Source organism: Carettochelys insculpta, chromosome 5 (assembly GCF_033958435.1).
Source record: "Carettochelys insculpta isolate YL-2023 chromosome 5, ASM3395843v1, whole genome shotgun sequence".
Lineage (NCBI taxonomy): Eukaryota > Metazoa > Chordata > Testudines > Carettochelyidae > Carettochelys > Carettochelys insculpta.
Window position 1 is genome coordinate 127,629,539 of NC_134141.1, and position 25,018 is coordinate 127,654,556.

General features: G+C 63.3%; 1 protein-coding gene across 3 annotated transcripts; it reads right to left on the reverse strand.

Moving 5' to 3' along the window:
* Positions 1-645: 645 nt before the first annotated feature.
* On the reverse strand, positions 646-23,806 carry PIGO (phosphatidylinositol glycan anchor biosynthesis class O). 3 transcript variants are annotated; one of them, XM_074995878.1, is made up of 11 exons: positions 23,714-23,806; positions 19,741-20,234; positions 16,406-16,549; positions 13,824-13,947; positions 13,156-13,315; positions 12,402-12,575; positions 9,175-10,741; positions 8,559-8,762; positions 8,152-8,339; positions 5,451-5,521; positions 646-4,972 (listed from the first exon to the last, which is right to left on the reverse strand). In XM_074995878.1, the coding sequence occupies exons 2-11, from the start codon at positions 20,231-20,233 to the stop codon at positions 4,852-4,854; spliced, it is 3,246 nt and encodes a 1,081-aa protein (XP_074851979.1). In that variant the 5' UTR covers position 20,234; positions 23,714-23,806; the 3' UTR covers positions 646-4,851. The 3 variants fall into 3 exon arrangements, with proteins under 3 accessions (XP_074851979.1, XP_074851978.1, XP_074851980.1); XM_074995877.1 differs by lacking the exon at positions 23,714-23,806 and adding an exon at positions 22,151-22,196; XM_074995879.1 differs by lacking the exons at positions 646-4,972; positions 5,451-5,521; positions 23,714-23,806 and having other exon boundaries at positions 8,158-8,343; positions 19,741-20,235.
* Positions 23,807-25,018: the final 1,212 nt, after the last annotated feature.

Here is a 25,018-nt window from a genome sequence, read left to right on the forward strand (position 1 = left end):
CACGTTGCGACGGGGGCGCGGTCAGAGCGCGGGCTCGCGGTACGGTAGCCGCTTGGAGCCGAAACTCCTCCGTACGCAAAGCGTAACCCCCTGCAGCGGGCGCTGCTGCAGAAGCCGGGCGAGGGCCGCCCTGGGGCGCGGGGCGTGCAGCGCCGAGCACTGCCCTTGCAGCGCGGACTGCTCTGCACTTGCCTGCACGCCCCTGGGCACCATACGGGTGCGCCCCGCCAGGAGCACGGGGGGGAGCAGCTGCGTCTGGGGATCCCCCGGCTTTTCTAAATCGCTGCACCTGCAAATTGTCTCGCCACACGCAGCCCTCCCTGGGGGGCCGCCGGCGGGGCTGGGGCCCGGGGGAGCGGCCAGGAATGGTGTCACCGAAGGCAAAGCAGGACCCCAAGGCGCGAGGGGGGCAGGCAGCCCCATTCCCTACCCACCAGGCTGCACGCTGGCTTCCCCGCTCACCCCCGCGCCCGCCGGGGTACACCCGCTCCACTCCCACCCCCCCGCACCTCTCCTCCTCCACCTCCACCTCCCCGGTGTCGGCTACACGCCCCCACCCCGCCCAGAAAAGCAGCCGCCCTCCGCCCCTGCCTTCGTTGCCCACCATCCCACACTCGCACCAAGCAGCCCGCCCTCAGCTCCAGTCGGGATCTCAAACTTTATTTGCAAGGATCAGTTTGGCCCCGGCACCGAGTCCAACCAGCTGCGGGAGCCGCCAGCCACCTTCTGCCACTCACACGTCCGCCTTTCATTTCCTCCAGGGGAGGACAACAGGCAACGCCACCGAGACACGGGAGTAGATGTGGAGCTGGGCTCAGATACCGCTGACAAGCTACCCCCCTTGGATCCCTCCTACCCAGAAGCATCATTCAAAGGCATAAAACAAAATTTTCCCCACCACCTAGTAATTGAGTGTGTCCCCCAAAGCTGGAAACTGTACCAGCCGCGGCACGCGCAAGGGTTCAAGGGGTATGCAGCAGCAAATAAACGATTACAATCGGGAGATAAGCACTGGGAGATGGGGGGGCACTGGTAAGGCTTAAGTCCCTATTTCACAGAGCTGGAGGGGACCTTCACAGGTCGTGGAGTCCAGCCCCCTGCCCTCACAGCAGGACCTATCACCATCCCTGACAGATTTCTTTTCTAAAATCTAGTTGCCCCAGATCCCTCAAGGATTGGGCTCACAACCCTGTGTTTAGCAGGCCAACGCTCAAACCACCGAGCTCTCCCTCCCCCGAAGTCCCAAAAGGGGTACGCCAACGTTTTAAGTTTGGGACACACTGTAGTAACTGAGTAATTACACAAGAACCATTATTTAGTTTCCAGTCCCTTGGGTGAGCCTCTCGATGCCTTTTAGAGCCAACGCAGCTCACCACACCCATGGAGGTAGGTCAGGATTATCTCAAGTGTTTGGCAAATTGAGGTAAAACAAGTGAAGTGAATCACCCAATGTCACAGCACGTCAGTCCCAGAGCTGAACAGACCACAGGCCCCGTTCCGTTTGGAGCAGTCACCAGCCGCGTCTCAGTGACAACATGGGGCGCTGATTTTAGATGAACGGCTGCTGCCAGTGTGCGGACGTGCTCCAGCAGATAGAAAAGCCACACTTAAATCCACAGCAATGCCCAGCAGAGCTCTGCCTCCTTCGAGTACTTGGCATCTGAGCGCTGGAGGTAAATGGCTCCTTCTCCAAACGAGCCACCGAGGCAAGCCAGGTGCAACAGCTTGCCCACAGCTACCCAGCCTGCCAGTGGCAGAGCCAGGAACCGAAACCAGGCCTCCTGAATCCCAGCCCTGTGCATGTAACAGAGGGCCCTGGGGATGTGATACACAGTCTCCTACTCCCAGGGCGCTGGCAATCAGGTTAACCTACCCACGTCTCTGGGACACGAACCAGAATGGCAGGCAAGGAGCTGAGGGGAGCCAGGAAAACCAGCTCCAGAACTAGTAACAGTCACATAAAAATGACAGGCCGGTTGCTAGCCCTTGGTGTGGCACGTGTCTGCTTGGATTCAGCTCCTTGAAGCGAGGCCTAACCTCCCACAGTGCAGCAACAGGGAAAGTAGACCCAGAATCCTACCCAGGCTCCTTGGCACTACCACGACAGAACTATTTTATGGTCCACCCTCCAGTGAAGATGTGGACTTTGATAGCTCCCTGAGAGGTCTCCAAGGAATTAGATTATGGCTGTTTTATCCATGGGGAAACTGAGGCAGCGGATTTGCCCAAGGTCACAGCACCTGTGGCAGAGCTGCTATCAGAGATCAGGAGTCCCAGCTCCCAGGACTGTGGCCAAATTTACAAGACCACTCTGTAGCTACAAGAACAATGGCATTTAAACATTTAAAGTCAACAGGCTCAAAATCTGTTTCAGACCGAACCCAGCTGGAAGACGGCATGAGTTAAATGGGGAGGAGGGGCAGAGTTTTGGGGTTTCCCTGGAGCTAGGACTCCTGGGTTCTATTCCTGCTCAGCCAGAGTCATGTGACCACAGCCATGCCACAAACACCTCAGCCTCCTCATCTATAAAATGGGGAGAACTCAGAGCAGGCAGAGCAGAGGGGGAAGCTGGAGGCTACTAAGCAAACGTGTGGAGATCTGGGACACGCAGTGCTCGGTGGTGCCCTGAAAGCTCCTCAGGGAGGGGAGGTTGCCTGACACTCGGGAGAAGGGGAAGCAAAGCCCAGAGTCCTGCATGGGGGCAGGGATGTTGTGGGCCAGTAACAGCTCTAACGCCCGCAGATTTGTACGCACAGCTGATCCGACGAGCGGCTGCTGCCTGGGCTGCATGGCCAGGCAGGATGGAATCGCAGCTGCCATGGAGAGAGTCACTCCCTGGTTTCTGCAATGCGAGTGGCTTGCTGTTCTAATACCACCTTCGAGTGTGAGAGACAGCCACTGTGCCATCCTGCCCCGTCCGGCCCGGTCCCACCCAGGCACGCCCTGCCACCTGGGCAGCAGCACCCCAGGGTCTGCCCTAGCAACTAGCTGCTGAACATCTGCTGGCTGTAGCAGAGAACCATCACAGAACAGGTGATCCTCCCTCACCAGCCTGCTCAGCTCCAGCCCAAGGGGGGCAAACACGAGGCCCACAGAATTACAGCGACTAATTGAACCCATCCCCAAGACACACCCCTTCAGAACAGCTGGGCGCTTTGGGGCTAACAGTTGCAGCTCAGTAAGTCAGGATATCTTTGGGGGCCCCAAAGGACCAGAGGCAGGAGAGTGGGAAGGGCCCAGAACTACCCTGGCCCTAGGGCACAGTGAACTGATGTCAAACAGGCACCTGTTCGAACCAGAAACAGATGGGGAATGAAAAGCACCCAACTCAAAGATCCCAGCAGGGAGCTCCTGGCGCCTCTCACTGGAGAGGGCTGCAGGAACGCAGCCCAGATCACTGCACCCATCCCGGGGAAGACAGCAGGCTTCACAGCACCAAGAACTGCCGCCGTGGCTCTGGGCAGGAAGTGAAGAACACCAGGACTGCTGGGGAAATTCGGGGGCTAGGGTGGGCGCATTCCAGCTGGAATTTAGCCAGGCCCCATGGTTACCGCCCCAACCCCTGTGAAGAAGGGGGCCAATCTCCCAATCAGAAATAGTGGGGGTGAGGGCGAGATGTCCACCAGAGCCGTCCCCCCCACCCCCCAGGCTGGAGCACTAAGGTCAGTCCTGCAAAAAGCACCGAGCTCTGAATCGCAGTCACCATCTCCTGCAGCACCTCCAGACCTCCCTGCTCCACCCTGCCGCCCTTGGGAGATGTGGCCCAGCCTCCGCTCCGGGTGGTGCCCCACGCGGGCGCAGGCACTAAGCAGTCAAGCCGGCGGTGGTCTCCAGCCACCAGCGAGCAGGGACCAGTGGCTAGGCCAGCCTTCTTAGCTCTCCCTTCCTCCTTTAGCGAGGAGCCTCGAGCTGGGCCCTGCCACAGCCGCGCTCACTCGCCCACCACACTGCTCAGGTCGCCCCTGAGCACACGCCGGGGCTGGGAGCAGCCAGAGCGCCACAGCAGGCACACGTGTGTGCGCCGGAACAGGAGGTGGGGCCCTGGCTGCTCCAGCCGAGGCCTCTCTTTGGAGACCGGAGGGCTGAAGCCATGGCTCAGACTCGGGCACAGCTCCCCCCAGCAGTTTCAGACTGTGCCTGAACAGAGTGCTGCTAACCCAGGCGCTGGAATCCTCTGAAAGCTCCCGGCTTGGCTACAGGAGACCGCCCCCCACCCCTTGAGCACACGCTTCCGGGGGCGCCGCTCTCAGCTGCAGCCCTGAGGGAGGTGAGGATCTGCGAGCCGGGGCACCCACCACACCGCAGCAGACAGCTCCTCCGTCAGCGCGGGTGGAGGGGCAGCCGCTGCCTGAGCCAGGCTGTGCACTGCCCAAACTCCCCTCTTCAGGAGCTGGGGAGTGGGCGGAGGTGCCGCACAGGTGGGCAGGCAGAGAACGGCGAGGTCTGGCGCCAGCACACCCCAGGTGCTCCCCAGTCTCTGCCCCAGGCGAGGCAGCCGACCCCAGGGCAGCTCACAGCCCTGCAGTGCATTCTGCCCAGGGAAACGGCAGCAAGACCCCCGCCCTCAGCCAGCTACGGGGGCGCACTGGAGGCTTTGTCCTGTCTTCCCACCGCCAACAGGCCCTGCACTGCTGCCTGATGTGCTGGGCGAGGGCTCCAAATCCACCGTTCAGCTCAGCATTCAATGGCACCGTGCGTTGGGCCAGCCCGTCCCCGTAGCGCCCTGCAGGGACATGGAGCAATCCGCAGCGCTTGGCCAGGGTGGTGGCTGGAGGGTTCTCCCGGGCCCCGCAAGGAAGGGACGCTGCCGTCACCTCAGGGACAATGCACCGCATCTCGGCTGCCCCGAGGCTATCTGGGCTGGAGCTGCCTGAACCAGGCACTGACTGCGCAGTCCACACGCATCACCAGGCAGATCCCCAGCAGAAGGCAGGTGCTGCTCACCACGAAGCCCAGAGCCTCAAAGAGGAACCTGCAGCAGGACAGACACAGTGTCTGCACAGCAGCCCCCATCCTGCCTCCACCCAGGCTCCTCCCCTGCAAGCTGTGCCTCCCCGCCGCCCACTCCTGGCACAGGCTGTTCTAGCAAATGGGTTTCTAGTTTGAACCTGGCTCTCCAGGCAGCGAGGGGCTGAGATCCCAGAGCCGGCCAGGGTAACCCATCAGATCCCGACTCCAGCCCACCAGAGCAGCTGGGACATGTGGACACCAAGGGAGGGCGGGTGCCCACTGCCCTGTTGTGGCCTGCTCCACCAGTCCATCACCGTTTATGTATGCTCCTGGCTAACTCCATAGCGCTTTGACACCCCCAAATCCTGACCCACAGCCCTTGCAACCCACCCCATTCTAAGCCAGCTGCTCACAGTGGCCCTGGAATCAACGACCGCTAGCCACGCTGCCAGGGGATCAAGAGGCCGACCCAAGGGCAGAGGGGAGCCCCTGGCACTTACTTGGGGGCAAACACCTTCCAGACCATGAGATGCCTCCTGAGGATCATGGCTGCGCAGACACAGGCCAGGAGCTGTGGGGAAGACCGGGGAGAAGGCAGAGTTACACCCCACCCTGAACAACAAGAAGTCCTGTGGCACCTTATAGACTAAGATATTTTGCAGCAGAAGCTGTTGCAGGCAAAGACCCGCTTCATCAGATGCATGTTGTTCTCAAAGATACAGACTAACAGGGCTACCCCTCTGATACCCCACCCGGAGAGGCTGCTCCCAGTCCTTGGCAGCGGGTCCCTCTTTGCAAAGGGTATTAAGGCTGGCAGGGCCCCGGGGCTGGTGCAGCAAGTTAATTCACACCTGGAGGGGGATTCCGCTCCCAGCCTTCAGGGCACACACCGTGTGCACACACCTTCAAAGATCTGCAGTGGAGTGTAACACCAACACCTAGATTTCACTGGGGCAGCCAGGGGAGCAGGTGCAGCATCCCCTGGGGGCAGCCCCCAGACCCTGGGCTGTGGTGGTCTCTAGGATGATAAGCCACTCGCACAAAGAGGAGAACCATCAGCCAGCAGCGAAGGAGTCCCACAGAGGGAGCCCTCAGACCTGCCAGGACACCACTGGCTGCACTCAACTGACCTCAGAGGTACCCTCATCTTTACGGGGGAGGCACCGTCAGCACAGACACACGGTACAGACAGCCCTGCAACCAGGGCGCCCATCACACCTACTGGTTCCAGGACAAGCGTTCGCCCGTCAGCTCTGCCGTTCCAGCCACGCTACAGAACAGAGAGCTGGAGTTGGCTCCCGCTCACACCCCTATAGACCTGCCAGCTGGGTCCCCTTGTCACAGTGCACCTCCACGGCGCCTGCCGGCAGTCAAAGCATTATGGCTGGGGACGATGCAAGCGATGGGCAGAGCCCAGCCGGACTCCTTGCTCCCCATCCCGGGCCATCGGCAGGGCTGGCAGGTAGGACGCGTGGTTCAGAGAAGCTGGCACCAGTAACAGTCTGGATTCGTGCCTGGCTAGTGAACAAGGGATGTGATCTTTGCACAAAGAGCTCTTGTGCGAAAGCAGAGAAGAGGAACCCCGCCCACAGCGCTCAGCGGGCTGGGGAAGCTGCAGGATCTCGTTGCGAGGGAAGGAGCCTGGCGGCGGCGAACAACCGACAAAAGGCTGACTCTGCTGCATGCCCGGGGCTGCCACCTCCTCCAGGCAGCCAGACAGGGAACCCCTGCAGCGCCTAGCAGGAGTCAGAGCTCATCACGGCCCTGAGCCCCCTCGTGTTCACGCTGCTGCTCGAGGCGCCTGGTGAACGACGACAGCAGCGGATGAAGCTCGCAGGAAGGACGTGGACGAACGGGAGAGGAGGCAGCAGGGCACTCTGGGAAAGGAGAGCGCCTGGCACGCTGCCCGAGGGCCGCCACGCGCACAGCTCCCTTCCAGCTCTCAGCTGCAGCGGACGTGTGAACGTTACGGTGGCTGCTTGCAGTGGCAAGGGGCCCGTGTGCGGGGAGAAAAGCGGGTTGGCGTGGAAGGTAAGCGACTTAGCAAGAGGAAGACCCAGAACACCCCTTTGGGGATCACGAGCTGCTGAACTACCGACACACGGCATCCAGATGCTGGGCTGCAGAAGGTCTGGGACTGACCCCACATCGGTGGAACTACGGCTGGGAGCAGCAGCCCCTACTGCCCCGCCTGGCAGAGCTGTTCCTGTGCGCCCCGGTCCCAGAGCCCGAAGGAGCAGAGATGCTGCAGAGAACAGGGCCCTGGGTCAGTGATGATGCGGCTGACCTGTAACGTGGGCAGAAGGCCAATGTGCGTTGGGGGCTGGTGCCAGGGGACAAGCTCCTGAGCCACAAGGAACGCTTGGGCTGATCAGGGTAGCTTCCCCAGCTGGGGCTCATTTCCCCCAAAGGAAGAGACTGGATGGGCCCAAGCTGAGCCGAGGGCTCTGGCTGACCACGCACCCTGAAAGCGTCCCACTAGGCCCTGCACCTCTGCTACTTGCTGAGGTCAATAGCAGACCAGAGAGGCCCCAGGGTGACTCAGTGTCCTGATGGCCATTAACGTATCAGCCCCTCAAAGAGCCCATCAGCACAGCCCTTCTAACTCAGCATATCTGTCCTCCGTCCATCGGAGCCCGAGTTGCTGCCCAGAGGGACAGAAACGGTTTCACTGCTTGTCCCAGCGGGGAGCCCTGCCCAGGAGCACCAGTTCCAACCAGAGCTACAGGGGTGAGCAGACTGCACAGAGCAGGGCCTGCAGACCCACACACCGCAGGCGGCGGGAGAGGGAAAAAGCCCCGGCTGTGGCGCTGGCCAGGAGGAAAGCCCTGTCCCCCACATGGAAGCTGAGCAGGTTCACAGCAGATTTTCAGGTGCTCAGCACGCTGGCTGCCAGCCAGGCACCTCCGTCTCCCAGGGAGCCACGCTCGGGCTGGCGGAGCAGACTCACATCCTGGTCAGTAGCAGCACCGGGGTGTGGCTGAGCAGGTGGGGGGGCTGCCCACGCCACAGAGCAAGGAGCCTGCAGCAAATGCAGGCTGGCATGGCTGCCATTCTGCCTTCGCCCACTGCGGGTCACTGCCCAGCTGAGGCTCCGGTCAAGCAGCCCTGGGCTACCCACGCGCAGGGAAGAGTCCCATCCGCAGCCTGGACTGCGGGGCTTCTTATGCAGCCCATTGGTGCCCGCCCCTCCTGCCCTACCTGCGCGCCAAGCACAAAGAGGTACTTCAGCCCCAGCTGCAGCAGAGCCGCTGAGAACCTCTCGGGAGATTCCCGCAGCCTCATCTCCATCAAGGGCTCCTCCTCCTGCAGCTCCTTCTTCAGCTTCCTCCGCGGGGAGCTGGGCGCCTCACAGACAAAGGGCCAGAGCAGGAGCAGAGGGCAGCCGACTACCTCGAGGAGAAAGGCAGGGATGTTAGTGGAGTCCCGGAGCTCCAGGGCGGCCTGCCGCACACGGGGACCGAACCCCAAGGGCGCCGGCTTCAGGCTGCACATAAGTCACACGACAGCCACCCAGCAGGGGCTCCCTGCCAAGCGTGCATTACGCCTGCAGCCGTGCCACCAGCTGCCCTGGCTCCTCCTGGCAGCCGGGGAGGAAACCCCCTTACCTGCAAAGAGGATGTGGGAGGCGAAGGTGTTAGCCCCCACCAGGAGTGCAGGCAGCAGGTGGGTGCTGTGGCCCTGCTGGAAGCCCACGAAGGCTGCGTTCCAGTGGATGGCGGGGAAGGTGGGCTGGTGGCCTGTGGCGTAGAAGAACTGGGTGGCTGCAAAGACCCAGGAGATGACGGCGTACCAGGGCACCGCGAAGGGCTCTGAGCAGGAGAGAGCTGTATCAGGGGCAGGACTCTGCAGACGGCCTGAGCACAGCCCAGCCAAGGCATTAGCCCTTTCCCCGCCCTCAGCGGTGAGGATGAACCAGGCGGCCAGCGCTGGGCCCTGGGTCCTCGACCCCAGGTGAAGGAGGGGAGGTGCCCTCCAGGCCAAAGCACCAGGCAGCTCTCTGCAGTCTGGGTGTCTTCTCGGCAGAACACCACAGCCCCTGCCCCCAGGCAGCCCCCTCGTCCCCGCTGGGCAGGCACCCCAGGCTGTAGGCAGTGAGCAGACCCACCAGCCCCGCTCCCCTGTAGTAGGGCCCCTGCCTGGGGCAAGCGGCTGCATCCCCACAGATGCCAGCACTCTCCCCATGCCCGCTGCTCAGCAAGCAGCTCCCCGGCCCCAGCTCACCGGCGTCCCCCGCCAGGCTCACAACGTGGGCGTGGATCCGCAGCAGCACAAAGGCCTCCAGGAAGAGGAGCAGGAAAGCCAGGCTCAGCCTCTCGCTGTGCAGGAGCAGCAGGAGGAGGCCCAGCAGGGAGAGGACGATGACCAGGGGGGCCGAGTACGCGCTCCCCAGCCCGTAGGCCATCACTGTGGCCCTCCGGTGCCCCGTCTCCAGCCGCCTCTTCAGAGACTCCTGCATCCTCCTGTAGAGCTGCGGGATGACAGGCGGGAGGCCGGCTTGGGAGCTGGGGGCCCCCGGATACGAGGCCACGATGGGCCCCCCCGACTCCCGGCTGTCCTTGACGAACACCGTCACGGGGTTCCACAGGGCCAGCAGGAGCCCCAGGGCGGCCAGGCCGTAGACAGCCCGTGGGAAGCCCACCAGCGCCACCTGCACCAGCTCCTGCAGCTTGCCCAGCACGTCCTCCGCCCCCGAGGCGACGGCCCAGTAGCAGGCGACCCAGACGGCCAGCAGCGGGAAGGCCCAGCGCACAAAGAGCACCAGGGGGCTGGGGCTGTTGAGGTTGCCGTAGTGCCGCAGCCAACGCCGCACAGCGCACACCAGCCCGGCCAGCGAGGCCACGCACAGCAGGTAGAAGAGGTTCTTGGCCTGGGTGCTCTGCAGGCTGGCCAGGGGGCCCAAGAGGGGCGAGGGCTGGCAGTGGGGGATCTCCTCGCGGCACTGGTGGAAAAGGCTGGAGAGGCGCAGGCAGGCCAGCAGCGCACCCAGCAGGCCCAGCAGCCGCCAGCTCTCCTGGCACGAGGCAGAGCCTGGGGGCTGCTTGGGGGTGTCCGGGGCAGCCAGCTGGCCGTGCCAGTGCAGCCGCCCCAGCAGCAGGAGGGCCAGCGAGGCCAGCAGGAAGGGGGCCACCCGGGCCTCGGCCACCACGAAGCTGTCGGAGAACATGGCGCAGCAGCGCAGCAGGAGGATGCCCATGGGGAGGAGCAGCCTCTGCCACGCTCGGCAGCTTGGCCGCGAGCCCGCGCTGGCCGCCAGCGGCTGGGCGCTGGCCAAATGGGCCTGCAGGGGCTGGCGGCTCCAGAAGTGCCAGAAGAAGCCCAGCTGGGATGCGGCGGCTGCAGAGGACAGTGCCAGGAGGAGGTCCAGCCGCGCCCCGGCGAGCAGGTGGCCCAGCCCCAGCAGAGCTGCCCCCGCCAGGCCCCAGAGAAGTGGGTAGAGGAGGCGGCTGCGGTAGGGGAAGTCCAGGGCAGCCGCCAGCCCCGAGGCGACGCAGCAGAGCAGGCAGGTGGCGGCGATGAGCGCGCAGCCGGCCACCATGCGCAGGGGGTGGAAGCGGGCCCAGGACTCCATGCACACGGCCCGGGCCTCCCGCAGGTAACGCTGGAAGCGGGCAACCGCTCGCCCCCGCCTGGCCTCCAGCTCGGGCGCCACGAGCTCCACCTCCCGCACTCGGGCCAGCAGCTGGTCGTGCTCCTCCTCGGCAGCAGAGAACAGCTCCTGCAGCTGCCGCAGCCGCTCGGCCGGCAGGTCCTGGGCGGCCAGCGAGTAGGAGTGCAGGAATCGGTCCACCTGGAAGAGGAGGGCCAGGGGCACAAGGGGCAACACGACGGGGAGGCTCACGGCCGCCCCCTCCCCCACCCCGCAGCAGCCCTGCCCTCGCCCGCCTGGCACACCCAGCCGTAGTCCGAGACGCACGCAGCCCGGGCAGAGAAGGGGCCGTCGGAGCCTCTCGGCTGGCCTGACGCAGCACCGTTACCCCAGGGCTGAGCCCAGGGACTTGTCTTTCATGGAAGCATCACCCAGGTGGGCTGCCAGCCTGGAGCCACACGTAACCAGCCTCCCTCGTCGACATTTTGGCCGCATTTTGAACCTGCCTTTGGCTGGCTTCAGCTTCCAGCCAGTGGCTCACAGGCTGCCTGTCCCTGCTATGGCGAAGGGCCCCCAGGAACCTGGGATTTCCCTGGGGCAGGTCTGAGACGCTAACGAACTCGTATCTGCACCTTCCCGGAGCCGGAGAACTGGGCGAAAGGTGTCGCCTGTGAACGGCCTCAGCCCGCCAGTGCAACACGCACACAACCAAGCAGTCGCTGGACAGAGCAAGGTGCCGGTCAGGGGAGCACCCTGGTGACTGCTGCCCGCACCCCCTTAGTCAGGTCGGGCTGCGCATCTGCTCTGTCCTCTCCACCTGCCTCCTGCCTCACGTCGTGGAGCGACTTCCTGACGGTCGACAAATGAACGGAAAAATGCTGGGCCCAGAACCATGAAACCCCACGAGAAACACCCACCGGTTGGGTAATTCCCCGAGACCTAGTCTGAGCTCTGTCCGTTGGCCGGTTCCCTCTCCATTTAACGCGGGCTTTCTGGGCACCGTCCCAGGCCGGCCTTGTTTTCGAAATCCAGTCAGATGGCTTCCAAGTGGGAAACCTTACAACAGTCTCCGGCTGTCGCAGCCAGGCCGCTCCCACCTGTGCCAACCTCCTCCCACAGCGACAGCGGGCTCGGCTGACGAGACTGACTTCCCGTGAAGTAAAGCCATGCTGAGGTTTCCTATCGCCTGAGCCCTCCAGTCAGCGCCACAGGCTGTGTCCAAGACTTCCAAAGGTGCCGTGCCTGCGACTGTCCTTTTCCAAAGTCTGCACAGGACTAAAGGCTGAAAACCGCAGCTCGAGGCCCACGTCAGCCACGCCATTCGTTGGCACTGACTGATGTCAGGCTACCTGGCGGAGTCCTCTCTGTTGTCTTTCTCTGAGGTTGGCACAACGGTAGGGCCCTTCTAGGCTTCTGGAGCCCCCCATCCTGCCCCGCTGCCCAGCTCTCTTAACCATTAACACCAGCATTCAAACCGTCTCCTCGGCAGCTCTTTAGCACCCCCGGGATGCTGCCAGCAGATCCCCGTGTCCAGCTGCGGCACTGAGCTGCCCCATCACACTGCAGCAGGACAGCCTGAAAGCACAGCACTGCTGCGGGTGATTGTACGTGGCTGGGGCAAGCAGGCCTGGCCGGGAGCCCAGGGAGTGGGAGAGGCTGAGGTCAGGTCTGCGCTAACAAACAAATTCTGACCCCAAACCGGGAGGATCAGCTCTGGCCGGGCTCCCTCCCGCTGCCTGCGGAGGACTGGGAAAAGCCACCATGCAAAGGGGGCACGGGGCACCACGAGCTGTGGGAGCCAGGCCTCAGACACTGCCTGTGACCCTGGGTCTCCGCAAGGGGAGATGCCGACCGCCCCTACCTGTCTGGCATTGACGTGATATGCCGAGAGCTGCTGGAGTGCTGCCGAGGCGGGGTTGCCATCCCCTGAGAACAGCTCAGCCATCACCTCCCCGATGTTACTGTAGGGAATGGGCACGCCCAGCAGCAGGGCCAACGTGGGCACCAGGTTCACCTGTGGGACGGTGTCCGGCTCCTGGGGGGACAGGGAGAGGGAGCAGGTCCCGTCAAGGCGCGACAGCCCAGCGGGAACAAGCGTGCGCTGATCTCCAAGGCAGGGAGAAGCCAGTCCCGGGGCCATAGGGCACAGGTGCACCCTGCCCCTCTGGGGCCTCATCTGCATCCACATCCCAGCAGGCCTGCCAGGCGTACCCCCAGGAGCGAATGTGGCCCCTCCCTGTGAGGGCAGCGGAGAAGCTAGAAACACTGGCAGGCTCATTCCTGTTGCAGGGAAGGACTGAGCTGCTCCAGCGCAGCTGGTGAACCCGGCGGTGGGGGTGGGGGGTTGGCATCGGGGAGAGAATCTTGGCAGGCGCGGCGCCCCGGGGCGAGTGGGAAGGAAAAGTCCCGCCCTCCTCACCTTCTCCTGGAGGGGTGCAGACGGACATGGAGCAGGGGCAGGACAGGCGGGCGTTTGGGGTCAGGGAGGGGTTTGTGGAGTATTTCCTTGTCCCAGGTCAGCTGCCTCCCAGCCCGTGCCCCCATGGGCTCGCTGCCCAGCACCCTGTCCCAGCAGGATCAGCCCTGCCCAGGCTCTGCCAGCCTCACTCCGTTACCGTGGGCGGGTGGGCTCCAAAGAGAGCCTGTTTGCTGTACACAAAGAGGGCCGCATCCACCTCCTTCTCGCTGTCTCCGCCATGGTCCCCTGTCTCCGTCATGCCGTGGTCCCCAGCCACCAGCAGCAGGGTGTCGTTCCCCAGGTGAGCCACCAGCAACCTGCCCCCGGGACAAGGCCTGTCAGTCGCCGCGCACCACCTGGCCCCTCTGAGGGGGGCGCTGACCCATGCCTGGATGCAGACACAGTGCTCCCTGCAGCAAGCCTCGCCCCCAGCCCGGCCAGCGGGTCCCTGACCCACACACTTGTGCAGAGTCAGTGCATTCTAGCCGAGGCTCGAAAGTGCCCCTCAGACTGCAGTCACGCCTCACAACCACCAGTCCGGAGAGGCAGCAATGGGCTCAGCTGCGCCCCACCAGACTGACTCCTCTGCAAGTTCGGCTCCAGCTAATGTCCTGTGGGGCAGTGCCTGAGTGAGCCCCCTGCCGCCCACGACACCTGCAAAGGCTGGACTAGGGCCCTTCAGGATGGGCGGTGGAGCCCCACCCACTGGCCACCCTGCCAGTCTACCTGGGGGAGGCTCGGGGGTTCAGGGGCTTCACCAGCCCCCAGAGAAGCAGGCGCTGAGGTGAGGGAGCTGGCAAAGCCCCACCCCCGAGGGCTGGTCACCTGAGCATCTCATTCATCTGCGTGAGCTTCTTGGCCATCTCTGGATGGTCAGGTCCATGCTTGTGCCCACAATGATCCACGCCCAGGAAATGAGCGATCAGCAGGTCCCATTCACCGCCGTCCACTGCAGAACGGGGGAGACGGCGCGTCAGGCCCTTCTGCTAACCCAACAGCCAGCTCCTCCAGCCGGAGACCACCCTGCCACCAGCCCGGCTCTCCCCTTCCCGCTAGGCTGGGCGCTCCTGCAGCCGTGAGAACTAATGGCCAGGTGAGGTCCGAGCCAGGATCCACCTCGCCTGAGTCTGGTCTGCTGGCAGTAGCTGGTAGCAGGTGCTTCACAGGGAATGAACACAGCGGGGCAATGGAGTGATCCACCCCCGGCTGTCCACTCCCAGCCCCTGGCAGTCAGAGGTTTAGGGACACCCAGGACATCGGGCTGCACCCCTGATAGCCACCCATGGACGTGTCCTGTCATTCCTTTTTTAAGCCGCTTCTACTTCCACCCTTTCCACAGGCCCCGGGCAGCAAGTTCCACAGGCGTACCACGTGCTGGGTGACGGCCTTCCTGAACCTTTTAAACCGGCTCAACCTCTCTCGTTTCCCTGCGCAAGCCCAGGTGCTCCTGTTATGTGACGGGAGAGAGCACTGCCCTATTTGCTGTCTGCACAGACAGGAGTCATGTTCCCACCCACCCTGCAGTCACCTCTTTTCAAGGACCCAGGGCCAGGCCCCTAACCTGGCCTGCCCGCTTGGCAGTGCTCCACCCCGGAACCTTGTGTGTGGTGCAGCTGAGGCTCACGACCCCACCGAGATAGGTACCATCACCCATTGTACAGCTGCAGAAACTGAGGCACGCCACGATGAGCAGGCTTCCGAGAACTCAGCTCTCAGCCACACAGAGGTTCTCTCCTGCAGGCGTGCCGTGCTGCCTGCTGCTTCTTTAACGCTGCCAGCCCTGCGGGGCGGGATTCCGTTCTCTTCTGGGTGCACAACGGACCCACGTGCCAGGGATGCTGGCAATCAAGGCAGCCGCTCGCCTAGTATTTCTCAAGTGGAGAGTGGTGGGAGGGGCTTCGGGGGCCATACGCAGGGCTGGCGTTGAGGGGTGGGAAGCAGGACACTTAGCTGGGGCCCCATGCCACAGGGGCCTGTGAAGCTAAGCTACCTGACTCAGCCCTGAGTCCTGCACCCCACAGAGGGCGGAAGCCCAAGGCCTGAGCTTAAGGTGGAGGGTAACGATTAGGGAGGTTAAAGTGCAACCAGTTTATCAGGGTGCCGGCTGGAGTAGCCCCGCTCCACCGCTGCAGGCCGGAGGTTGCCCCAGCCCCGCAGGGCCACAGAGGGTTGAGGCGCTCCGTCCGGGCTGAAGTAGCCCTGTCTGCAGCGGCCCTGGGGCGGCTGGAGTGACTCCCCTTCTGCAGACTGGGACTGCTCTGGCCTCGCTGGAATGTCTCTGCACACAGCACTCCTGAGCCAGGCTGTTCCAGCTGTGCTGAACCACCCTCTACCTGTGCCACTGCCACGAGCAGGAGCGCTCCAGCTGTGCCGGTGCGGTCCCCGGCCCCCAGCATGCCGGGCGGCCTCCCCAGCTGTCCCTGCACGCCTGCTTCAGCGAGTAACCGCTCAAACGGGATTTAACACCCCGAGTCACGAGTCTGGTTAAGTCCAACGCAGGCCACGGGCAGCCCTAGGCCAAGCCCTGCTCTGGGCAGGTTCTTCACGTGAGACTTGGGTCTCTAATCTACAGAGAGGGGGAGAGAGACCCCTGTGGATAGTGAGGGACAGTCTCTGCCGCCAGATGGCTCCTCCCTAGCCGTGGGGCTGCTTCTGGTTATCTCCACACCCCTTTAGTGCAGTGAGGGCTGCAGCAGGCTGTAAGAGGCACCTTCCCCCAGCGCGGGGCTACACGCATACCAGAACGGGGTTAGCACCTCTCTTCCCAGACAAGCACCACCTCCCAGCGTGGCCTGGCCCATTCTGCAGCACCACGTGCCTGTCCAGGCGTTTCAATGCCAGCCAGGCAGACACCAGCTTTGCAAGGTCCCTTCAAGGTTGCATGCCAGGTGCAACGTTCCCTGCCCGCCCCGGCCCCACTCCCAGGGCGGCAGTCCCCAGGCAGAGCAGGCAGTGCTAGGCTGTGTGTGGGAAGGCCAAGTATGCAGGACTCCCCCAGGATCGCAGGAGGAAGGTGCAGAGGCTGCCTAGCTGGGCTGCTGAATCCTGGCAGAGCACTGCAGGCTGCGTGGGCTGCAGCCGCAACCAGGTGCAAATGCTGTGCCCGACCCAGCTGGGACACAAAACAGTTCTCTGCTGGGCTCCACCTATTTTCTTCCACCCATGGGCGGAATAAATTTTGTTCCGTGCACTGAGGCACATGCAGCGTGCACCACCAGTAGCAACACACACTGCCAGCTGCGGGCGCTCTGCTATAGGTTGGGCAGCACCTGAAGCGCTCCCGGGTGGCCGGCCAAAAGCCCAGATAATGCTGGTACCCAGCCGAGCAGCAGCGACTCTTCAGCTCTAACCCTCCCGCACAAGGTGGAGGCGGAGGACGTGGCCCCAGCCCGGCAATGGCAGCTCACCAGTCGTGTAGAGATGCTGCAGGATCCCATCGTCCACCGTGTGAAGATCCTTCACGTTAAACGAAGGGAAGAAATACGAGCGGAAGAACGTCTGGGGAAAGAGCCCGTCCCAGGTGTCATCTCCCATGAAGACCACTCTCCTGCCTGGGAAACAGGACGGGGTTGGCACAGTGCTCCAGCATGGGGCCCCTCTGTGCCCACACTACTTGAGGAGTCTGGCCTCAGCAATGGGCTACCAAGCCCCAGCATCACTCTCCCACCGCCCTGGGCTCAGCCACCCCAAGTCAGCGCTGGCCGCTGGCTGTCACTGCCCCGTATGAGTGACTTACAGACCTCAGCTCTGTTCCCGTCCAAAATCCACCAGCGCCTGGGCCTTCGCTGCCCCCCTTACCGGCCACAGAGCGAGCAGGCCGAAGACACGGCCGCCTAAACAGACCCAGCAAGGCCAGGCTCATGTGTCAGACACTACGCAGCCATTCTCCACGCAGCACACAGCCTTCGAGGGCGTGCTTGTCTCCCGGAGCTGCCCCTCCCTGCGCAGGCAGCCGCGGCTTCGCTGCATCCTCACTGTTCCCCCGTCCGGTGCGAGAGCCGCCTTCTCTGCAGCACCCGCCCAGGAACCGCCTGCTGCTCCCCAGTAATGGGGGTTCTGCGGGGTCCACTCGGCGTAGTCACGCCCACAGGACAGCAAGTGGGGCAGGCTGAACAGTAACAACCTACGCGCAGCAGCTGCTGGGGTGTCCATGCCCGGGCAAGGAACACGTGCCGTGTGGCGCTCCTGCCTCACTTCTGTCCCTCGTGAACCTCAGGGAGAGGCAGAGGAGTGTGAACACGCAGAGCCCATCTCGAAGCACCTCAGTCACGGGGGAGTAACTTCTTTCCTGCCTCAAGCACCCTCCGCACAACCCCACCCCTGGGCTCGGCCAAGCTGCAGTGCCTTGCCCCAGGCTGCAGGGACCTGGGGCCCTCGTCGCACCTGGAGCTCAGGGCTGCCTGCCAAGCTCGGTAGCTGAGCCAGATTCTACAGCAAAAGATGAGCGTTCTGGAGCAGTGTGACCAGAGCTCTGGGGCACTGCGCCCTTCCCCCAGAGCAGCCTGGCACGCTCCTCTGGATCTCACTGAAGGAGTTCTGATGCCCCCAGGTATGGCTAAGCCCTTCACGCCACAGGTGGGACCAGACCAGTCCTGAATGAGGGAACTTGTTGGACTGGGGTGCTCCCCTGCTGTCGGCATGACTTGGCAGCTGGCTGCCCCAGTCCCAGCTCCCCTGCCACAGCAGCCACAGCCACAGCCTTGCCTCCCTTGCCAGGGCAGCCACAGCAGGGCTGGGGTAGCAGCAGCTCTAGCCCTCCTGGTCCTTGAGTCCCAGTTTAAGGAGGGACAGCCTGTACACGCTTCAATACCTTCCCCTCATTTTTGTCCCCGAAGCTACGAACAGCCTTGTGACAGCAGAAATGGCTTAAACCACATTCCTCCTTGCATCCAGAGTGCGGAACGCAGCTTCTCAGGACAGGTGCAGGGTATGGGGCAAACAACTGGTAAAGTGACCTATCCACTTCCCCGAAACCCAGAGAGCGACTCAGTGAGAAGGCGTGCAAAGCATGACTTATCCTTGGGAAACACAGCGACGGGTAGCACAGCCACCAATGCACTTCTGTGTCTGGCAGAAGTGACAGCCACCAAAGGCACAGGTTTTTCAGAGAGCTAAAATAAAGAACAGCTTCCCAGCTGCTCTAACGGAGGTTTCACCCTGTGTACCAACAGGACGTTCAGCTCCCAGGGATTCAAAGGAGTTCTTATTGGAGAGTGCAAATCATTAAGGCTTTTAAAAACCCTTTCATGGTTTCATCAAGCCTTGAGAGACGTGTTCCCCTTTCGCAGACACTCAGCCGACTCAGCCCCCTCCATGCCCTTGCAGCCAAGACTGAGCAAGGTCTACCGTGCTGAGCGCCTACCATGTGTACTCCCCAATGGGAACACTGCCGGTCACGAGAGAGATCTTTTGAACCCAGGCTTCTCACCCTTCAGGTCCAGCACGTCACCCTTAAACTAACTAGCTCTAAAGAAACTGGTAACTCTGTGGACTTACACACTAACCTACACAAGCTGCCTGCTTGTGATCCAAAAGGATCATCCAGCAACATGGGACGTATCCAGCTGGTGGAAACCCTGGGCCCAGGAGATCTGGCGTTCACATGGGGTGTGGGTAAGGGGTTCTAGGGCACTCCAGTGGCTACCACTAACAGAATTTTACCATTCAGGCTGCACAGGTCGGAGCATCCCATGACGGGAACACGCTGAGGAGCGTGGAAGGAGGAACGTACTGTAGTCCTCTGTCACATACCAACACTCCCCATCAGCTCTTGTCCTCTCACCTCACCCACTCACAGACAGGCTGGACAAGCCGCTCAGAGGTGCGCCATGCCAGGACTATTTTGTGACATTTTAACTATACCTGCGTGCACCTTAGCTTCCCCTATGAATGACGACATGCCCCAGTAGGCGCAACTGGACTCTGCTCTTAGGGCAGGCTGAGACACAGAAGTAGGTGATACCTACTGGTCTGCAGAACTTCTGAGAAGTGATGGCAAATCCAACCACCAAGACACTGGCACCAAGCAACCAAAGCCCCATCTTGCCTTTTGGGAGCGCTGAGCAGCGTTTGCTCCGCTGGAGAAAAAGCACTGGGAAGGTGTGAGGTCGGGGGGAAGGGTTGGCTGCTGTGCAGAGCTGGGGCTCTGACCCTGAGGAATCCTGGTACAGGGATGGGCAGGAGAACCCCTTTCTGAGCCACAGCACCACTGCAGCCCAGACCCCAAATCTTACCTCCGTCTCCAATCCACCCAGGTACAAATACTGGCAGTGAGATGTGAATGACGATGCCCTAGACTCTCCGCTCTCTCCCAGACCCGCAGCCCTGGGGGCAGCGTGTGGGAAGAGCCCTTTGAAATCTTCCCCTTACGTTTGGAGCATGCCACCACACTCCGGCTGCCCGGAACACTCTCCCAACCGCCCCACTGACCCCCATCTGTCTCGGCATCAGCCTGACTGCCCTGGCTCCAGCCCCACTTCCCCTCGCCACACGGAGATCAGGTCCCAACCTCTATCTGCTCCCCGTGCGGGGCAGACGGCCCGCACACACCACATCAGAGCCAGCACGCAGACTGGGCCACGGGAGAGCTCCATGGAGCCCAGCTGCCTTGGCACAGCTGTAAGGGCCTCGCGTGCTCTGAGGAGCAGCCGTGGCGGGGCGTACACACGAGCACCCCTGGGTGACGCCAGCACAGGAGCCTCCTCCGGCTGGCCTGATCGCCGCGCCACACCTGGCCACGCACCGTTCTGCACCAGCTGGCTCAGCAGATTGTCCTCCTCGATGGCGTAGGTGGCGAAGTTGCTGCCCACGTCAATGAAGGTGGGCAGGGAGCCGGTGGTGATCCCCTTGATTCGCTGCATGGTGGTGGTGGGCGGGTCGGCTCGGAAGCGGTACAGCCGGGCATGGCGGGGTTGGGAGCGGGACAGGTGGTGCAGGAAGCCCAGCTTGTTCTCGTAGGGCCGGGGCCTCTCCTTGGCCAGGTCGAAGCGGGCAAACTCGAAGGTCAGGGCATCTATGATGAGCAGCACGGCCTTGGGGATGCGCTGGGGCAGCCAGCAGGCACCGGTCACGACTCCCCGCCCGGCCCGGGTTGGGGCGGCCAGCGGGTCGGAGCAGGAGCTGCGGTTGGCGAGCTCGATCCTGATGAGCAGGAAGCCGCTGGTGAAGAGGCCGATGCCGCAGAAGAAGAGGAAACAGACCCAGGCCAGGAAGAGCAGCACCGGCCACCTTTGCATCCTGCAGGGGTAGAGGAGGTCAGGGCCAGCATGGGATATTCTCCCCCTACTCCCACCCAGAGCTGCCCATGCCCAGGCCCCTGCCCCCGCCCGCTCGCCCAGCTCTGCTCCCTACGCCCCCTCCCCGCCCCCCAAAGCTGCCCCTGTGTCGCTTCCCCACCTCCCAGAGCTACCCCCTACCCACATCCCTCCCCCTCCTGCAGCTCTGCCCCCCGGTCCCCACCCCCCCGAGCTACCCCCTACCTGGGTCCCTCCCCCTTCCTGCAGCTCTGCCCCCTGCCCCCACCCCCCAGAGCTACCCCCTACACAGATCCCTCCCCCTCCTGCAGCTCTGCCCTCTGCCCCCCCGTCCCCACCCCCCCGAGCTACCCCCTACCTGGGTCCCTCCCCCTTCCTGCAGCTCTGCCCCCTGCCCCCACCCCCCAGAGCTACCCCCTACACAGATCCCTCCCCCTCCTGCAGCTCTGCCCTCTGCCCCCCCGTCCCCACCCCCCCGAGCTACCCCCTACCTGGGTCCCTCCCCCTCCTGCAGCTCTGCCCCCTGCCCCCCCGGTCCCCACCCCACAGAGCTACCCCCTACACGGATCCCTCCCTCCTCCTGCAGCTCTGCCCTCTGTCCCCCGGTCCCCACCCCCCCAAGCTACCCCCTACCCGGGTCCCTCCCCCCTCCTGCAGCTCTGCCCCCTGCCCCCCTCTTCCCCACCCCCCAGAGCTACCCCCTACCCGCATCCCTCCCCCTCCTGCAGCTCTGCCCTCTGCCCCCCAGTCCCCACCCCCCCGAGCTACCCCCTACCTGGGTCCCTCCCCCTTCCTGCAGCTCTGCCCCCTGCCCCCACCCCCCAGAGCTACCCCCTACACAGATCCCTCCCCCTCCTGCAGCTCTGCCCTCTGCCCCCCAGTCCCCACCCCCCCAAGCTACCCCCTACCCGGGTCCCCCCCGTCCTGCAGCTCTGCCCCCGGCCTCCCTGTCCCCGTCCCCAACCCCCAGACCTACCCTCTACCCGGATCCCTCCCCCTTCTTGCAGCTCTGTCCCCTGCCCCCTAGTCCCCACCCCCTACCCGCATCCCTCCCTCCTTCCTCCTGCAGCTCTGCCCTCTGCCCCCCCCCGATCCCCAACCCCACAGCTGCCCCCTACCTGTGTCCCTCCCCCCTCCTGCAGCTCTGCCCCCTGCCACCTCGGTCCCCATCCCCCCGAGCTACCCCTACCCGGATCCCTCCCCCCACCTGAAGTTCTGCCCCCAGCCCCCCCCCCCGATCCCCACCCTCCAGACCTACCCCCTACCCAGATCCCTCCCCCCTCCTGCAGCTCTGCCCCCCGGCCCCAACCCCCGGAGCTGCCCCCTACCCGGATCCCTCCCTGCTCTTGCAGCTCTGCCCCTTGCCTCCCCTGGCCCCCATCCCCCAGAGCTACCCCCTACCCAGATCCCTCCCCCCTCCTGCAGCTCTGCCCCCCGGCCCCAACCCCCGGAGCTGCCCCCTACCCGGATCCCTCCCTGCTCTTGCAGCTCTGCCCCCTGCCCCGCCCCCCGGCCCCCATCCCCCAGAGCTACCCCCTACCCAGATCCCTCCCCCCTCCTGCAGCTCTGCCCCCTGCCCCCCCCGGCCCCCACCCCCCAGAGCTACCCCCTACCCAGATCCCTCCCCCCTCCTGCAGCTCTGCCCCCCGGCCCCAACCCCCGGAGCTGCCCCCTACCCGGATCCCTCCCTGCTCTTGCAGCTCTGCCCCCTGCCCCGCCCCCCGGCCCCCATCCCCCCGAGCTACCCCCTACCCAGATCCCTACCCCCTCCTGCAGCTCTGCCCCCTGCCCCCCCCGGCCCCCATCCCCCCGAGCTACCCCCTACCCGGGTCCCTGACCCCGCCCCCTCCTGCGGCCCCCAGCAGCCCCAGCAGGCGGAGGGCGCGGGGGGGCCGGTACCTGCGGGCGGCGCGGAGCAGCGAACCCGGAAGCGCCGGGCCGGCCGCACGCGGCGGGGGGAGCCCGGAGCCCGCAGCGCCCCCTAGCGGCGGGAGGAGCCCTCGGCCTGGGCCCCGCCCCCGGGAGCTGCTCCCCTCCCCCCACCGCAGCCCCCCCGCCCCCACCCCAGCACCCCCCCCGCCTGCCCCCGCCCCCACCCTGCAGGGAGCCGGCCCCACCTACCCCTACACTAGACCCTGCCCCCGCCAGCCCCCCTCTGCCCCCCCGGGGTTGAGGTGCCCAGGCAGGGGGGAAAGGCAGGGGGCAAAAGCAGGGTGAAGCCTTCCAAGGCCCCCAGCTGCAGGAGAGGGCAAAGGTTCCAGCCCCGTTCAGATCCCCCTTCATTGCGCTTCAGCTCCCCACCCCCCGGGGCTGCTCCCCACCCGGATCCCCCCCACCCGAGATTCCCCCCACGCGCCTCTGCGCAGGGACCGGGGTCCTGGGCCGCTTCGGAACATCCTCCTCCTAAGGCCCGGCCCCCACACGGATGAGCCCCCAGCCCCCTCTCTGACTCCAGCAGGCGGCCCCCACCAGGGAAGGGTCTCTGTGCCACCGCCCTGCCACGCTGCCCCCCGGCAACGGCTGGGACAAAGGCAGCCTGGCTGAAATGGGCCATGAGCCCCCCAGCCACACCCAGCCTCACTCCAAGATCTCATCTGCAGGTACCTGGGGACTCTTGGCTACCTGCCCCTACCGGGAAAGGCGACCCTGCTGCGAGTCGAGCGTAGCAGCAGACCCCGTGGTTTGCACAATGCCCAGCGGCCTGGCGGAGGCTGCCAACAGGAGCTGATTCCGAGGGTCGGGTGCCTCTGCCAGGACAGCAGGCTGCAGGGAAGTTCTGTGAGACACACAGCTTGGTCCTCTCAGGAAGCGGCAGGCGCAGGTGAGAAGCCTACAGAGAAGCAGGGCAGTTCCCCTGAAAGGGTTCAGAGAGGAACACAGGGAAAGGGACGACGGGGCTGGAATATCTCACTACAACTTGAGAGTCAACAGGAGGGGACTGGGGGCAGGGGCAGATTTTCCACAGCAAAGGGAATCCGGATTCAGTTGCATTCAACCATGGTGCAGGCTGGCGCAGCCGCTCTCCTCAGGTCTCTGACCAGCGAGATTCACTTCCAGGCAGCTTTTAGCACCATGCCCTCCCCTTGTTTGAGCACCGCTGGCCCTCTGGGTGCAAGTGACCTCACGTTCCACCCCTACCCCCCCGTCAACAGAAAATTTACAGAGCTCAGCAACAAGAACTGCCCTTTGAGAACAGAGCAGGAGTGGACTGAAAGATAGTTACAGTGCATGGCTGAGCTGTGATGTGCCCAGCGTACTGGCTACAAAACTTACTGAATCTCAGCATCCTCTACCACCATTAAACGTCTTCCTATCATCTCGCCCCTTCCCCCCACACTCCCAAAACAGTGAAAATTTAAAGTGATAAAAATAAACTGATTATCCAGTGGAATTACACAGCAGAGTTCTGCCAAGCCCGCTAGTGACTGATGCTACAGCTGGCTCTGTCCCCTCAATACAAACCTAGGGGGGCAGTCCAAGAAGAGCAGAGTTGTCAACCTGAACCCAACACTGGCATCAGTTGTAGTTCTGAGTTTCTGAGTGACTGGGGGGAGTCCACAACTGTGCTGCTACAGCGGTGACTGGTCCCAGCAAGGGATGATGGAGGTGGACGATGCTGAAGGGGAGGCAGCTGGGAAAACCTGTGCAAGAAGGAACGTGATGCCTGAGCTCGTGGGTGAACCAGAGCTGGGCAGGAGGTAAGCCGGTAACATAAAAGAGCAGGAGAACAGGAAGCAGGGGAGGGGAAAGAGAGGAGGAAAGAGGGAAGCTTGGAAAGGTTCAGGTTGGAAGAATAGAAAAACCCAACAGACTTGGGTATGTGAGCAGAATGAATGAGAAAGGAAGCAGAGGCACGAAACCTGCGGAGGTACCAGAGAGCGTATCAAGGGGCAGGCTGAAAGGAAACAGAGTGGGAGCGAAAGGGCATTGATCAAGGAGCTGCAAACAGGCAAGGAGACAAGCGATGGCACAGGCCTTACAGCGTGAGAGCCAAGGGAATGGCTGTGTGAGCAGCTAGTCAAGGAGCCCCGTTCAAAGGCCCTGAGGGGAAGAAATACCCTTGGAGAGAAACTCGGGGCCAAGACCCACAGCCCCAGGAACATGCCAAAGAGATGCAAAGGCCAGGCCAGCGAGAGCAGAGCTGGATGGACAACCCACGAGGGAAAAGGCCGGGTCTTCTCTGCAGCGACAGTGGTGCCGAGTCAGTTCTTTTGTCCTGCTGAATCAGGGGTTTAGCAGGAGAGCAGCACGTACAGGCTTGCTCTGCTTAACGTGCTAGGAACGAGATTTTGTTCTTGATAATGTTCGATTCCCTGCTTCTACCACCAGCCGGGAGCTTCCCTTATAAAGTTTGAAAGATATGAAACGATCCCGTTTGGTTTGGTTTGCCCCTGCCTCTCCCCGCAGCATAGCGGATTATAAGCTCATGAAAAGCTGCCTTCTCTACTCTGTGGAACTCACCGAGACCAAGAATCTCAGAGTCACGGAGGGCTGGGACAGTTCTGAGAGCGACACCAGCCAGAGTTTGGAAAGGGTTTTTGGGGGGGATATAAAATCTGTTCCCGGCCTCACGCCATCGTAACCCCTGGGAGCTGAGTTGCAGGGGATCCCCGAACGGAAGGCTTCCGGACCTTGCACAGCAACAGCTGGTGCCAGGCACAAGCAGAGACAGGAGACCAGGCTGGATGCGGCTCAACCTTACGCCATGTGTCCAAACCCCTCTCGGAGGCAGCGGTGCCGCCGCCACCCCCCCACACGGCGGCCAGG